At 53.6% G+C, this 16,814-nt stretch overlaps 1 protein-coding gene across 4 annotated transcripts in view; it reads right to left on the bottom strand.

Annotated features, from left to right (window-relative positions):
- Positions 1–7,153, bottom strand: part of MKX (mohawk homeobox) — a 48,950-nt gene extending 41,797 nt beyond the window's left edge. The window contains exons 1-3 of one of the 4 annotated variants that reach the window (XM_063324588.1): positions 7,059–7,153; positions 5,166–5,413; positions 2,909–3,068 (exon numbers count right to left, since the gene is read on the bottom strand). In XM_063324588.1, coding sequence (XP_063180658.1) covers positions 2,909–3,068; positions 5,166–5,347 — 342 coding nt within the window. In that variant the 5' untranslated portion in view covers positions 5,348–5,413; positions 7,059–7,153. Of the gene's footprint in view, positions 1–2,908; positions 3,069–5,165; positions 5,414–5,702; positions 5,832–5,987; positions 6,072–7,058 lie in introns of those variants that run through there. The other 3 variants (XM_063324585.1, XM_063324589.1, XM_063324586.1) reach the window with 3 other exon arrangements.
- Positions 7,154–16,814: the final 9,661 nt, after the last annotated feature.

The raw sequence follows: 16,814 nt of genomic DNA, 5'->3' as shown, positions 1-16,814 counted from the left end.
AGCCCCCTTGCTGTCCCACTGCACCCAGGAACAGGGGGTTAACTCAAAGTAATAGTGAGGTAGAACAAATTCAGTTAAAATCAACCAAGTGGCAGAAAAACTAATGAAAATAAAATTGTGGAAGATCTGACATGCAGATACTGTCCTAAAAATACCAGTAGAAAACAGGGTTGGACGCCTCCTTGTCTCACAGAAGGATCGGTTTTATATATGCCATGTTCCTGCAAAAGCTCCTTTGGATAGATGGAATAAGGGTCATTAGATAAAGAAAAGCACATGGAGAAGAGTTAAAGCTATATTGCCAATATTACTGTCACCAACGTCATCTTCCAGGCAGCTGCTGACGACCTTTTCTAAGGGCAGCAGTCAAGTGAAAACCAAAAAACCGCAACCGTTCATTCCCTAAATGGCATTTTGGCGGAAAATAAAAGAGATTTTCAACAGTATCTTTTGTCTTCCCTAGGGCTTCCAACGACAAGGCGTCAGCACATGAGGGATGCTGGGATGAGGTAACAGCTGTCAGCAGACAACAGCCTCCACAGGAGTGGAAAGCTGTGGGGGCAAGCGTACGTTCCCACCAAGAGCAAACACCGCGGGACAGCACCGAGAAATGGAAGAAGAGTGGGAAATATGAGACAGGTCAGTGAACGTGAGGGCATGTTACCCGGAATAAACATCATACACCGATCCCTGGTTCTCCAGCGGTGTCTGGTGTTACTAGATTAGAAAAGCAATCACAAGAGCCCCTGGCTGATGCATTTGCAAAGTGCCCCTCTGGGACAGAAGTACCGAAGCCCAGTCCTGAGCCTGCTCTTGGTTATACCACTCTCCTGAAAGAGCACAGCCTTTGGGGAAACGATTTCAGAGGTACCCAGCGTGACTGAGATCAGAGCCTGGCCCTCTCTCTCTCTCAGAGAACAAGAATTTTGATCTGGATTACAGTCTTGTTCTTTCTGGGCATCTGAAAAATAGATGTAGGGCGTGCGTTGTTTTGTTCTTCCAGGCTGAGGAATTGCTGCTGGTGCCAGACATATGTATTTACCTCTCGTACAGATGCTATCGTATTCCTGGATTAAAAGAGCATTGCACCCAAATGATGGAAGAAACATCTGGGGTCTCTTTTTGATGGTGTGCTTCTGTAAATGGAGATAGATGTGCTGCTCTGCACAGCTCTTTCAAATATTACAGTTCATAGAAATAAGGCCAGTCAAATTCAGCTTCAGCTTAAATCCACCAGAGGCATGGGGGTCTAACAGAGATAAACGCAGCCCTCCGTGGTTCTTTTTAATTTTATTCTACACCTTACGTAGATCATAAAACTCTGTGGAGTAGTGGCCATGGCTCACTTGATGCTCTTACAGAGGCTAATGCAGCGTATCCCCATCGGGATTTATTAAAGCTGCCACAAGAGAAATACTGCAAAAACCCACCATTTTTTCCCCTTGTCTGTTCATTCCATGGCATTTATAAAAGAACAGGAGAACTCCTCAAGATGTCATTAATGTGAACATCTCCCAACGTGTATTCTGGATGTATGTTTTAAATCTCATGTAAAAATACAGGAATATTCTAAACACCAAAGTCCAATAAACTACTCCTATTGAATCGTGGCATTGAATGGATAGCGTTTATGTAATCCTATTTTTAAAAGTCTGAGCAAACCTTTCATGTATATTTTTTAAAAGCAAGAAAAGTTGTTTTAACTATATCTTCCAGTTATAACTGGCATTTTCTGAGACATTAATATTATTTTTGTCAAAGCTATAGTGTTTTTTCTAGAGCAGTAGTTTCACAGCGAGGTACTAAAGTGTAAAAGTTTCCCATTTTGCTGTTACTAGGATTGAAGTTCATAGCACTGGCCTTTTTGAAGGAGTACTCAATAACGCCGAATTACCACCTTCTTTTTCTAATACTTCATGTTATTTTGATATTTTCATGTTCTTTGCAAAGTGACACATAATGCGTTAGGCAGAGCGCTGAGGACCCGATCCTGCAAACACATGTGTTTCATTTTATGCACCTAGCAGTAGCTCCCAGTCAGGAAATTAGATTATTCACAATGCATAAATCTTTGCAGCATCCAGACCTGAGATAGCATCACTCAGCAACCGATAGCATTTAACCACATATTTCAACAGAGTGCCAGATGGCAAACAGAACAAAGGACTAAGATTTATAAACATTTGCAGCCAACTTTATACCTCTCACTGCAACACAACTGCCAGTCATTTCAGGGGAGTTGTACCTGAGAGCAAACCAATTACTCCCCTTGTCTAATTACACTATAATGATAATTCCTGCAAGACTGTGAAACACAGTCCCTGCAGGCTGAGACGCTGCACACAGTGGGGATGGTAACTCAAACATCCGTGCAACAGGTGATAATTATTATCAGAACAACGCAACTGTTTCCATTCTAGCCCATTTTCAAAAGGGGAAAGAGTAGCTCCCTACAACTTCCTCAACAATTCATATTCTCTGCTGAAATCCCCCATTACTGATTTTTTTCCCCCTGAAGATTTTTAACGACTAAGCAAAAATATTTCTGCTGTATTTATGAATGAGATTAAAGGCAGAGGGCCTCTCTTCCTCGCAGGGAAAGCACACACCTTTTGCCGATTGCCTTTCGCACTTCCCTGGCCAGGATCGCACAGAGGTGGGAATTCCTGTTTGGGGAATAGAGTCCTGTGGGAATTCCTGTTTGGGGGATAGAATCCTGCTGGAGGAGGGGTCCTAGAGGGGGCGGAGGGAAGGATGAGCACAGGACCCTCGGCCTTTCTGCCTGCACGGATGCCTCCCTGATGCTCAGCTCACGGGGGCGGGTTCGGCTGATCCGTCTGACCCGTCCCTCCCGCCCGTGAAACTCCCCAGAGCAGCCGCCGGAGGTGGGGGTGGAGGGGTCCCTTACCTGCACCAGGGTCATCTGGGAGCCGAGGGCCAGCAGGATCTTCTCGGTCTTGGTGGGGTAGGGGTTGTCGCGGTGCTTGTAGAGCCACTGCTTGAGCGGCCGCGCCATGTCCTGCAGCGCCTGCCGCTTGTGCCGCACCTTCCCGCCGCTCTGCCGCGCCCTGCCGCGGAGAAGGGGCGCTCAGGACAGCGGCCGGGGCGGCGGGCACCCGCCCGGCCCCGGGCACTGCACCGAGCCCCTCTGTGCGGCCTCCCCCGCAGGTGCGGGATGCGCGCAGGGATGCGCACCCGCCCGCGGAGCGCCCTGAGCGGGGGGAGCCCGCTCAAGGTGGGGGGTGCCCCGACCCCGAAGCGCGCCCTGCCAGGGTCTGTCCCTTCCCCGGGGGAGCCGAGACCCGTCCCCGCGGGGTGCTCGGGGACTTTCCACGGCAGCAACCCTCGCCCCGGGCCGGTGGCTGAGGAGAAGGCGACGCCCGCAGCTCCCCCGAACGCCCCGGTCGTGGGGGATCGGACCGAGAGGGGAGGGCTCGGCGCCGGCTTCGCCCACCCCGGGCGCTGGCCGCGATGATGCTGCGGGCCCGGGCGACTCCACCGCGGGGATTTCAGCGGGGTCAGGGCTTCGTCTGTGCGGGCTTTGAGTTTCCCCAGGCTTTCGGTGCTCGGCATCTGCCAGGCGTGTGGTTGGTCTGTTTACAGAGGGGCACGGGCACGGCCGCGCACCCCAGCGCGGTGCGGGCCGCCCCCGGGGCCAACCGAGCCTGCCCCCCGCCCGAATTTATTTGGCCGTTATATTCATGGAAACCCGCGGCATCGAGCACCTCCAGGGTCATTTCCCCGCTCGGAGCGGGAGTGCTCCTTGGGGGGGGTGGCAGGCATACCGCTCCCCAACGCCGCCGGCAGCGACGCGAAGCAGCCCCCAGAGCCCCACGCCTGCCGGGGGAAAAGGTGAAACCGAGGGGAATGAAACGCAACTCCCGTTTAAAAAAAAAAAAAAAAAAAAAAAGGAAAAAAGAAAAAGGAAAAGGTGTTTGTTTGTAACAAACGGTCGACAATAAAAAGCGAGTGAAAAAAAAAAAAAAAAACCAAAACCGGGGAATCGGAAGGAAAACCCAGAGGCGAGCTGGGGCCGGCGGGCAGCGCTGCGCGGAGGCTCCGGGCGGCGGCGGCTCCCGGCGGCGGCTGCAGGGGGCGCCACGGCGCCGTGCGGGGCCGGGCCGTGCGGGGCCGAGCCGCGACAAGCCGAGCCGGGCCGGGGCCGGGCCGGGGCCGGACCGCGTCGTGCGGCGCTCCCTCGGCCACCCAGCTCCGCCGCGATCGGCTGCTAATAACATGCCGGTGAAACACAACCTTTGTCCTACCAACCGGCACCGCCGCTAAAAGTACGAGCTGATGCAATCTTTAAGGTGGAAATTCGGCAGTAAAAACAGCTCCTCGGCATTTCTCGGTTTCAGTGCCTCCTGACTGTGCTCCTTAGTCTTTACTTTATAAAGCTGACCCGAAATCCCTCGTCCGCGCTCGCCAGTTCAACCCCTCGAGCTGCGGCCGACAACCCGCCGGATCTAACACGTCCCCTCATCACCTCCTATTTCACCTGTTCCAGCACCAAAAAAAATTATAAAATAATCAGCCGCAGACGGCTCAGCCTCAGCTGCCTTTTTACCAAAACGATTTTAACATCAGCCTTGACTGGCAGCGACCTAGTCCGTTTTAAATCCCATCCCGGTGAATACACCGGCAACGCAGCTCCTTCCCGTCCGCTCGCTCAGCGCGCTGCAAACCAGCCGGGACGGAGGAACGAGCGCCGGGGACCGCGCAGTGACCGTCCGCCTCAGCCCCGGCCGCAGACCGACTGCCCCGGCCCCGCCGGCGGGGACCGGCCCCGCGGCCGCCCCGTCCCGCAGGTTTCACACGTTCCGCCTTGCGCCTCTGGTTTTTTTTGGGGGGGGAGTTAATTACATGAAGCGCGCGACCAAACCGGACGAGCCCCGGTTTCCCCGGTTTGTTTTTGTTTGGAGGCAGAGAAGGGGGAGGTCAAACACCGCAGGACAGGAGCGCTCTGTCTGCCACATTCCAGCCCAATCGGACGCCTCTGCATCATCTATTACCGGAATTTCCCACCGTCGCTGTCCCAGAGAGTACGGACCCGGGGCCGCGGGGGAGGACTCCTCCAGAAACCCATCTCGCAACCCCAAACCGGCTACGCGGCAGGGCCGCCCCGCGGAGCCGGTGCGCGGCGCGGCGACGAGCGCACGGCATACCCCGTCCGCCGGTTGCGCAGGCTGAGGCTCTCCTTGATGGACGGGCTGTCGGGGAGCAGCACCTCGGCGTGGTGCGGCCCCTCCACCACCCCCACGTAGGGCCGGCCGCTCCGCTCCCGCTCCTTGGCGTCCTCCTCGAAAAGCACCTGGCCGCTGAGCTTGCTGAAGACGATGGTGTTCATGGTGGGGGGGCTGGGGGCCGCCGTCGGGCTGGCCGCCGGCTCCGAGGTGCGGGGGCTCGCTCTGCGCTGCGGGGAGGCGGCAGCGGTCACCGGGCAGCCGCGACGAACGGCCGAGACCCGCCCGGCGCGACCGGCGAGGGGGGGGGGGGGCAGCGCGGAGGCACCGGGCGCCGCCTGCCCACCCACGGGAGGGGGGGGGGGGCGGGGGAGGGAGGGGGTCAGCCCGCCCCTCCCACGGCCCGGCCCGCTCCCACGGCCCCCCCACCCAAGCCCGGTCCGCTCCCGCGGCCCGGCCCGCTCCCACGGTCCCCTCGGCCCGGCCCGCTCCCACGGCCCGGCCCGCTCCCGCTCGCACCTCGCCGCCAGCCTCCGCCGCGCTCCTCGCTCCGTGTCGCAATAGTTCGGAGCGCGGGTTTTCTGTTGGGTTTGGTGGTTCTCTCTCGCTTGCTCTCGCCCTCTCTCACACACACACACACTCTTTCCTTTTTTTTTTCCCCCTTTCCCTTCCCCTCCCCTCCCCTTCCCCGGAATGATTTTCCCCTTCCCCCTCCCCAAACGGGGAGGGAAACAAATTGTTTTTAACGACCACCAAATGCGCAGTGCCGGCGCCGGGAGGCACAGCCGCCGCGCAGCCACTCACGCTGTCGGGACCGCCGTTCCCCATGCCCCGAGGGGGTAGGCACCGCCGGCGAGGGGACCCCGGCAGCCCCGGCAAGGGCACGGGCCCCGCCCGGGCAGCGCGGCGTCGGGGGGCGGTGCGTGGAGGGGCGGTAGGAGCCCGGCGAGGGGGAGCCGAGGGGACGGCAGTGCACGGCTGGGCAGTCCCCGGTGTGCACAGGGAGGTCCCTCGGGGAAGGCGACTGAGGACACGGCGAGGGTCACGCTACCTGCGGAAAAGTCCCCCGTCGGGGGCGCGGGGCACAGCGGGCGCGGCGGCGGCCGTGCTGACAGCCGCAGCCCCGCGCCGATCATTAACGCCGGCATTTAATGAAGCCGGACCGGGAAACATCTCCCCCCACCCTTCTCCGTCTCCTCGTGTGTCCCCCCCTTCCCTTACAAGGATTATAAATTAGACCGCAACCCAAGCCGGGAGACAGCCCGCTCCGTTTAGCATCCTCGGCGCGGCCGGCGCGCTCCCCGGGAGAGGCGATCCTCAGTGGCCGGCGAGGTCTGCGGATGCCCCCGGCCCGCTCCCACGGATGTGTCCCGGCCCCCCCGGCCCCGCCGCTCCACACCCCCGCATCCCCCGCCGCCCTGAGGGGCAGCCAGCCCGGCCCCGGCTCCGCCGGGCTTAACATTTCGGTTACTGTGCGCAGAGACGAAGAAGATGGCCACAGTCAATATTTACAAGGATGTAATTCAGACGTTACTTGACCGCCGCGGGTGAGCGGGGAACAGCCGTCTGCTCCCGCGGGCCCGGCGGGACGTGCGCGGCGCGCACCCCCCGCGCCCTCCACGGCACCCCGTGGGCTCCTTGTCCCTGTTCTTGTCCCCGCAAGCGTGACCCCAAAGGACCTGACTCTGCAGAGCCGCTACCGCCTTTATCCCTTCCCCTCTCCGCCACCCTGGCCCCGTCCCGTCCTCCCGGGCCGGAGAGGCCACCGCGGAGGGTGTACGCGGTTCTTCGCGGCCCCTGGCGCTGGAGCGGCGGGGACAGGCGGGCTGGCGGCCGTCGCCTTCCCGGCTCCGGAGCCGCGGCGGGGGCAGGTACCTGCTGCGGAAGCGGCCGCTCCGTCGGCGGCGGGGCACGGCGGCGGCTCCTGTCCCCGGGCACCCCCGCGTCCCCCTCCCGGGCTCTGCCGCACCTTTTCCGCCCCGCCGTGGGGTGTTTTCTGCGACCTACCCCCCTCCCTGAGCCCCTCCGTCACGGGCGCGTGACGTCACGGCCGCTCTCTGCGACGTCACACAGCCACACGCGCTGGGGAAGGGGCTCTCTGGAAGAGGAGCACCCTGGCGTCGGGGATCGGCGGCCCAGTTGCAATTTGCTGAAGGGAACCAGGAGGGAGGTTGGGGAAGGGCGATGTGCTGAAGGCACCCTGTCGTTCGGAGAGAAAAATCGCTGTCCCCAGGGTGGTAAAAACCCCCAGCAACATCTCACTGCCAGTCCCCGGCAAAGAAAACAAAGGCTAGAAACAGGCGTAAATGACGACAGGAGCACTTGTGCACAGCCCTTGCACCCTGCGCTTCCACGGGCCTTTGGGAAAAGCCCTGTTTGAGACTCCCCCACAGTACGTGCCCTGGGCAGAGCACTCAGAAACAGCTGGAGGGGAAGGGGGGGCATACGGGGACACCGTGGGACAAACGCCTCTGTGCTAACGTGCTTATTAGGGGCTTGCTGCAAAACACCCCGTTCCAATTATTGCCATGCCCAGCTGAACTGTTTATGACCTGGGAAGTATTGTTATAATTACATTACAGCAAAAGGAGCTGAGAAAGTGTCAGGCTTGATCAAAAGCAAGTTCCTGAGGGCTCCTGTTCACCCCAGTGAAACCGGAAGGTGATCCCAACTCTTTGCTGCCTCATAAAATATTTGCCCTGTTGTCTTCCTGTTCCACTCCCAGCCCCTCCAGCACTGCAGGGGTGATCCCCTCCGGCAGAACAGGTGCAGGGTCTGGTCCCCAGCTGCCGGGGGAGGCACGGATGGGGCACAGCAGGTGTCTTTGGGCTCTGCAGGCCCTCAGGAGCAGGGTCAGCCCATGCACTGACAGGGCACAGAGCAGGTGCCTTCAGAAGACCCTTCCCTCCTGCCTGCCCACCATGGTGGGATGGACGTTCATTCCCTTCGTGGTGGCTCAGGAGGAACCGGGAAGGCAACAATATCCTCCCCTGTGTCTTCTGATGATGGTGCTACTTGAGCATGGGCTTGCGGGGATCGTTGTCCGCATTGCAGGATACGTGCCTGTCCTCCAGGACATGGGTGGTCCCTAGGAATGGTGGGGGTGCACGCTGCCTGCCTAGCCTACCTGCCTGCCCAGAGCCGGGCAGGGCATGGGCAGCCAGGGCAGCAGGTTGCTGAGGGCCTGGCAGATCCCACACCCGCACCCAGAATAAATCACAGCAACGAGAGCCGAGGGCAGAAATCAGCATTTGGAAAGCAGCTCTGGAAAAAACCAAAAGTCTGTGCGGGGCAGGCGCTGCCAAGCGCAGTGAGGCAGCGGCAGGAGCAGTTGGCACTGCGGCGCCTTACAAGCCTCTAAAGCAGCGAGATCTCCCAAATCATCACATGTAAATCTCACACACACCCGCCCCCTCCATATTTTATTACTTAGATCACAGTTGAAAAGCTTAAATGAAAACAGGGTTTCTATTTCCAGAGCTTGTTTAACATTGCGAATGTGATACAAACTGTGGGCTTCATGTTTTTAATTAAGGTTACATACCCAGCCATGCACGGAAAAGTAAGTCAATAGCTGCTAGCCACATACTGTGGCCCGCAGCCGGCTCCCCTGAGGATGGTGCAGCGCTAGCTGATGGCAGCACCAGGGATCCCATGCATCCCACAGTGGGACAGGGGTCCAAGGGTGCAGGGGGCGTTGGGGCACCTGGGGCTTGAGCTGCAGGAACCTCCTTGCTGGTCCTTGCAACAACCCTCTCCCAGCGCCATTGCCCACGTGCCCAGCCTCTGACAGCCATCAGGCCGGGCTGGCATGCCAGAAAGTGGCAGCAAGGCACCTTTCCAAGGGATATCATGCAGAAAGAGCCTAGAAGTGGTGCTCTGAGGCCTAATCTGTCTCACTGGAGGAGCCAGGAAAAAAATCAACGGTGCTGTCAGGCTGAGAGGACACTTTGCTCCCGAGGCTGTGAGCAATGGAGCTCCCCAGTGCCAACCCCGCTACAGCCAGCGGAGGGGCTCAGCCCCAGCCCGGCTGCCCGTGGTGGGCGGCCGCCCTGCACACCCCGTCTGGCACCACCAGGACGGGCTGGGGCACTGCTCTGCCTGCTCCCCCTTCCCCGGCCAGGAGCAGGGGGAAACCCACAACCAGTTTGGTAGAGCCCTGTCTACACTCCTAAATGCAGTCCTGGTTTCTGGTCTGCACTCCCAGCAAAATGTTGCTTTTGTCCATTGCTTCGTGCTCTGGTTATTTTTTAAATGCTTTCAGCAAATGTTCCCTTGGCGTTCTTGCATTCTCACAGCTCCCCCCTCCAGCTGCGGATTCCTTCACAGTAAACATATATGTTTGAAATGCAAAGAATTTCCTCACGTCCCTGGTACGCTCTGCGCTATGGCATGCTGGGTGGCTAAATATCTATGGCCATGTATGTCGAAGGGCCGGAGAAGTCGGATAGGTGAGAAATTGTTTAGGATTATGCAAAATGAGGTGTTATCTACACTAAAAAATAGCAACACTTGCAAGGGAGAGCAACTGTGGAGGCTTGTTGCCATCCATGGCAGCAGCCGGGTGAGCGCTGGGCGAACATAGGCAAGGATGGACCTGCTTGACCAAGTTGGCTGAAATGGTGCCTCAAGAGCCTCAGCCTTTGCAGGGGCTCTTTCTGCTCAGTCCAGCAGACCCCAAAGCACTGGGGTAAAGTAAAGCAGGGGTGAAGTTAAATCTCGTAACATGGAGCTTTGCTAAATTTAATACTAAGGCAGGAAGAATAATTGTCCCCTTTGGACATTTTGCAGGACCAATGCCTAGAATAGCCCCTGGCTTAGAGCAAGGGCGGCTCGGTGCCCTTGGGAGCCATCCTTAGGAGCAACGGGGTCATCATCCTGGGCATATGACATCTAAGGGGGGAGGTAATTATGTCGGTCTGCTAGAAAGCAAAGATAGGCTCTGAAGTTGCCACCTAATTACAGGCTTTTTTGCATACAAATAGCTGTGGAGAAATGAGCTTTGCAAGGTTCTCAACAGCAGTGAAGGTGCACCTGAAAGATAAAATGTGTGTTTATTTCTCTTCTTTATGCGTATTTGGTTTGGAATTGGTAAGAGGATGTGCTGAAATGGAAACATGTATACAGGAAGCAAACATACCAACATCATGTGTGATCACCCCTAAAGCAGCTTTGCTGGTGGTGCTCGTAGGGCCACGGCAGGTAATACTGCCAAACCGCCGGGCCAAAGACTGTGGGGAGCAAGGAGGGCAACAGCAGCATGTTGGGGAGGTTGTCAAGAGGACATTGTGAAGCCTGGCAGATATGACCATTAACCAAATCCTGGTTTCACTTCCAGGTCCAGCAAGACTAGACTGAGACAAAATTGTAGACTGTAGCTCTAGTGTGGCACTCAGAGTAACTCAGATGTTTCTTTATCGTTCAGATCCAGGAAAGTTGTTCATTAAGGGTGCTGGTCTGCTGTCTGCAGGCCACTGAATGCCACAGAAAGGTGGAACAGACACTGCACAGAACAGACTGCACCAGACTCTGTACAAACGTGGGAGAGGACGTTGTGTGAAGGTCCCATTCTTGTCATCCCCAAAACTACAGGAGGGGCTGTGTGCAGTTTGTGTTTAGAAAAGAGCAGACGGAGGGCACAGGTTGGGTTATAGAGCGGACTTGTGTGCTACGACACATAATATTTTGTCATCTGGCTTCCAGTTTAGATCAGCGATGAAACCCAGAGCATGGGTTGTGTAATGGCACGGGTAGAGGTCAACCATGTGTAAACCCTGAATGCAGCTTGACACAGGGCTGTCAGGCGTGGGGGGACTGGGGCCTCTCTGGAGGCAGCGAGCTGGGCTAGCAAACGTGGGGAGCAGGCAGGCATTTCTTTGGGACCTGCAGCAGGCTGTGCTGTCCCCTGGTTCTGCTAAGAAGTGGGGGCATCCCTGGTGACACCCTCAAACTCTGGAAAAAGCACTGGGGTTAGTGTCCCCAAAGGCCCCAGAAAAACCACAGACCATAAAAAAAAAACCAACTCAACCCGTACCTGTTGTTTCATCTGGGAAGCAACTGGAGGACCCAGTTCTGTTCTGCATTTTCTTGATGCGTTTTGTCCTAAGAATTAATAAACAAAAATGTAACAGGATCTCCAAAGAAGGACCAGATACCAGTTCTTTCTACTTCCATGTGAACCCCTCCAAAGTATTTTGAAAAACAAGCTCCTGATTGCTTCTCAGGGGCTTTATTTTTTCTCACCACTCTGTTCTACGCCCATTTTTCATTGCATTTTTTATATTTCCATCCCCTGGGCCATGTAAAACAAAGCACTGTCCATAGGGCCTCTGCTGCACTTCAGCTGCTGTGTGCAGTGGACATGGGGAGGAGGAGGGCTGTGGTCTTTGCAGGAGCTGTGTTTTCCCAGCTCTGTTGGGGCTCAGTGAGTGGCCACCAGGGCCAAAGGTCTCCTGAGAGGTGTCAGATGCTTTTCCTGGGAATGACAATGCTCTGTAATGCCGTGTTAATTAGGGGGAAACGTGGTTAGCAGGAGAAGCTCTGCAATTTGGTCTGGGACAGAGTCGATGCCTCAAGATCAGGCCTCTTGGTTATGAATCTTCATCCACGTGCGTGAGCTGTTCTCCATTTCATGCTCTTAGGCGCCGGGTGGGATCTGTGTCTGCCCCACAGAAGACCCCACTTGTGGCTCTTCCAGCCCAGCTGGTTTCGTCAGTTCTCTGCCCTCCGTGGAGTCAGGGTGTGTGGGTTGCTCTGGTCTGCACCATCCCTCCTCTGCTGCTCGTTTGCACTTAAACCCAAGGAATACAAAGCCAGAGGCTCAAGCCTTAAATATGGACATGAGCCCTTGTTTCTGTATAAACAGGAGTTGAAACATTCCAAAAGAGGCTGATTTTATTAATTATGTGTATTATATTAATATAATAAAAATTGGTAATTTCACTATGTTATATATATTCTGTTCTTTTCATAACCATGTTTATTTTAACTGAGTTTTAAAATCTGTATTTAATATTCTCTGAGGAAATTCATGTCTTCAGTGCTTTTACTGGTCAGAGAACGATGCAGTTCCACTTGCTGTAGTATCTCAGGTGGCTGACGTCTGCTCTAGATTTGAAAAAATGAATGTGGATTTGTTTGGATTTAACATTAATGGTTGCAGGTCACATTGCAGAAATCACTGCTCTGAAAAGTTAAGGATAAATGTTGAACAGTTTATAACAATAATAATTATAATTCTAATTTTTCTTCAGCCACCTGTGCAAAAGTAAACACCATATGCTGTGTTACTGAATTCTCTACTATTTATTCCCATTTTCCCATCTAGCACCACTGGAAAGCATAAAGTCGGATATTTTTCCCACCAATATTCTTCAGTATTATAGAGGTCAGTCCATGATTTTAAGTAATTATCTGGAGAATGGTTCAAACCATGAGGAATTTTTGCTAAAGTCTGCCTTTTCTGGGCAGGGAGAGATGGGGGTGGGGGTGCGTATGTGTGTGTGAGCGAAGGGGGTGCAGTGATGCGCAGGGACACCACGGTTCACGTGGCATCTGCCTGGGACCTGTCCCCTGGGACTTACTCTACCTAGCCCCAACTCTCGAGCATCCCCAAATACCCGAAAATGTGAACCATGCCGGCGAGGTGGGGGGATGCGCGTGGGCTGTGGGGACGGACGGGGCGGCTGCGAGGGGCTGACTCCGTTCCCCACTTGAGCCGCGCGCCGTTTCGTGTGACCTTGAGGATTGCACAATCCCGGTGCCTCTCTTCTGCAGCTGTAACATGGGAATAATAACGCTTCCTCCCCTTTCTCTGCTTCCTACTCTGCTCTTGGCACACGGCTAATACAAGAGAGCTTGATCTCAGTTGGAATCTATCAGTACTACTGACATGTTAATAATACCAGCAGAAACGTTTCCTCTTTCCTTTGCACTGACAAAGCTCCGCTCGGGGTAGCAGCTCCCAACACGTCAGCCCGGAGCGTATTCACTTTCAACCCCAAATCTGAGGCGTTTTCCGGAGACAAGACAGAGAGGATACAAGATTCAGACTGACTTTTAGGATTTTAAACAGGGAGAAGTAGTCATAACATGCTTCAGTTTGATGGCCCTCCAGTTATTGCATAAAAAAACCCTCTGAAATATCCTCAGCCTCTTGGCTGCTTGCACAGCGTAAAACCTTGTGCGGTTGAGTCAGGGTTTCGATGATTTTCTGTCTAGAAGCTCCTCTGGTAGATGTCAGATCCTGGAGAGGACAGGCAGAGTCGAAGCATGTTGCCTTGGCAACACGGATGCAATTGAGGGGATTTTGTATCTCGAAGGAAACGCTCAAAGTTAATGCCAGTTTCTACAAAAGCTGTACGAGGTCAGGCACCCGGAGCCGCCCGGGGAGAGCTCCCTCCAGGACTTGGGATCCCAGTCTCTCCAGCTTGGCTTGGGAGTCACCCGGTAGCGGGTTGGTTTCCTGCAGCAGAAGCCTGAGAAAGTTGGAGGATAAAATAGGATTGCGGAAAGATTTTCTGAAGAGGACTTGCAATTAATGTTTTTGGCCTGAGTTTGAAAATCTCCTTCCTTGTTGCCTGCAGTCATAGAAAAACATCTCCCTAGTTGCTCTAGCTTTGACATAATTGATAATTTATAAATCCCTAATGACTTAGAAGATTTCTTAAAGTTTCCAATAATAATAAATAAAAATATTTATCCAAGAAGATTAGATCATATTAATCTGTTTAACCGCTGCTCATTGCTGTATTATCTCCTTTTTCATAGAACTGAAGTTAAAGCTCTGTAAATAGTTTTAAAACACACAAATGCTACTCTAGTAGAGGCTAAAGCCAAAGACTCAAAATGCAGTTTGTCTCTCGTAGTTATTGCCGTCCTCTACCCAAGGAGAGGCAACAAACTCATCCTCTGCCTGTGTTTTCCTCCTTGTGTACAGAAGAGATGGGCTCTGCAGGGCGCAGAACACGAGGTGCAGCAGCATAACTCATGTACAAACTGTTACTATTTGTTATTGGTGAGGCTGAGGCGTGCAAGCCAGCGAAGGAAATAGCTGGCACATCTTCATTAATTCCTTCTGGTTCTAAAGTAGTTTTCAGGAAATAATTCTCCAAGACCTTGGCTACACACACAGGGTATTTATTCAGAGTTGGCAGGGGCACCAGAAACCATATAGTTCATGAAACCCTCGTTTCTTTGGATCCTGAAGGTGTTTATCAAAAATGGTTTTTAGGCAGATTAGAGCCACACACATACACGGTACCAGTCCTACAACACTCGCTGGTGTCTGCAAGCACTTTATGCTTAATCATAACCCCCATCCACCCTATGAATAAGCTTCAGAAATTCCCCAATGGCATTAAAAGGTTATTTTGAGAATGAAGAGCCATCCGCCTTAGCATGTCAAGTGAAAATTGGCTTTGCAGGTTTTTTTTTTCTTCCAAGTTACTTAAATATAACTATTATCTTTTCTTCTGTATTGTGACTGTTTGACTTGTGACCTCAGGGATACTTTTCTTGTTGCTTTGAGATCTAGCCATGACTAAACCCAGAAGTTTAGATATATATTCAGACTTTTTTGTCTGCAAAATAGACTGAAAATCTTGAATATCAGTCTCTCTCATGAGATGTCCTGATTTCATGCATTACAGCAGGGCCAGAAATAACACGAGAACAGCTTTTCTCACAGTGTTTCGGTAGTTCTTTTCTGGCCATTGCCAAAAGCAGGATGTGAAGACATGCATGAACATTAAAGCAAACTCTTATTAGAATAGTTCAAGTTCCTTTTGCGTTGTGGTAAAAATTTGTGTCAATTTTTATTTTATTCAGACTATTTCAACCCTTTCAGTACTTCAAAAATCCATCAGTGTTTTTTCTTAATAAATCATTCTGCTAGTTTAAATGTGATTTGTGGGTTTTCTTTTTTTTTTTTAACACAGGCCAAGAATATGACAAAGTGCTCAGACCCAAATTCCACATTTGATTGTACGCATGAATGTTGGCTATCCCGCTGGCTATCCCATTGGCTTTGCAAGCATTCCTCACTTGTGTAATATTAAGCATTCAGTAAGTGTTTGCTGGACTGGGACAGAAGCTGCCCGCAGATGCCCAGGGCAGGAATTGCAGCTGCCATCAGAGGGGACGTGCCCCAGGGCATCAGTTTCAGGTTTGCATAATTAAATTGTTTCCTTCAAGGCTGTCAACAAATTCAGATGCCCGTCACCTCACAGTGTTTCCACAAAGTAGCAAAACGGTATAAAGTTACCTGCTTCAGCTGCCAGTGTAAATACTGGGAATAAGCGCAAGCCTGGAGCAGGGTCGCAGCCTGCTCCCGTGTGTCCCTCCGGCGCAGGATGTGCCCGGGGCAGGCAGCCCTGGCAGGGCCGGGGCCAACCGTGGTGCCATGCTGGCCCCGTCCTGGCAGTGCCCATGGTGGCACTTACGACACTCTGGTGAAGTGCTTCTGCCTCTTTTCAGAGCAATAGTCAGGCATGTGCTCTGCCCAGGCAGCAGTGGCTGGGCCCCTCCTGGAGAGAGTCTCTCCACCTGCACCGGAGTCGTGGTGGATCAGCCAGGGTTCTGGTCCTCTCTGCAGAGCGAGGCTTTCCAGATCTCTGAACATGGGTACTTCCCAGGGCACAGCGGAGGCCAGCAAAGCCGTATTGGACTTTACCTTCTCCATCAGGTTGAAGCAAGGCAACCTGATTTAATAGACTGGGGCAACACTTGCTTGCCTATGTTTCCTCTTCCCCAGTTCAGCAAGGAAAGAAATGTGGGACATGGTGAGCAGCTTATCCACACAGCATCCGCAGGGCTACCTTGCTGCCACTGGCAGGATTTTCCTGATGAGGAGCCAGGCACTTTACCCATAAACTAGGTTCTCCAACCAGAGGGAAAGAGAACGGCACTTTGGACTGCCCAGGACAGCAGTGAAAGCTCAGATCTTCTCAACTGATCTGTTCACTAGCTGTTAACTCCAGATCACCACATATAACCAGGTGGTTGGCTCAAGCACTTGGTCTTCTTTGGAAAGTTGTCACCCTGTCAGGTGCTGGGTGGAGTGGGTCAAGCCATGGTTACACATAGAGAGGAGACCTCTACTTTTGTGCTGAGACTCTCCCCGAGGACAACTGAGGTATCAGTGTCTTACTCCAGATGGGTGAATCAGAGCATGAAAATAGCTGCCTCACAAGCCATGAACTGCCAGACAGTTCAGGGTTCATGGATCCAGCCATGGGATTATGAATCCCAGGATCTCAGATCGAGAGGGGACTTCAGGAACAGCCAAATCCTAGTAGAGGGTTTTGCTGTTTGCCTTTCTGCAGACAATAACAGGGCTAAAACCACCTGGCTACAAACTATTGGACCTGACAATCAGCCTCCTCCTTAACATTTCTTGACTGTCCTTCAGGGGCCTATAATATTTGCCTCGGTGGGTTGGCATGTAGATATCTGGGGAGGAACAGGTGGCCTTTTGCAGTGCACAAGTGACACGCTGCTGGTTTCATTTAAGTAGCCCTTGAGGAAGATACCCTCAATAGCTGCTGGGCCTTCTGTAGTTCAGTGAACTCAACCGTGAGACCTTTTTCAAGGTTGTCACAGCCACTGTCCCATAAAAGGCTGTGACTGAGG

Source organism: Chroicocephalus ridibundus, chromosome 2 (assembly GCF_963924245.1).
Source record: "Chroicocephalus ridibundus chromosome 2, bChrRid1.1, whole genome shotgun sequence".
NCBI lineage: Eukaryota > Metazoa > Chordata > Aves > Charadriiformes > Laridae > Chroicocephalus > Chroicocephalus ridibundus.
The sequence above is the reverse complement of the archived record's forward strand: the minus strand, read 5'-3'. Positions and strand labels throughout refer to the sequence as shown.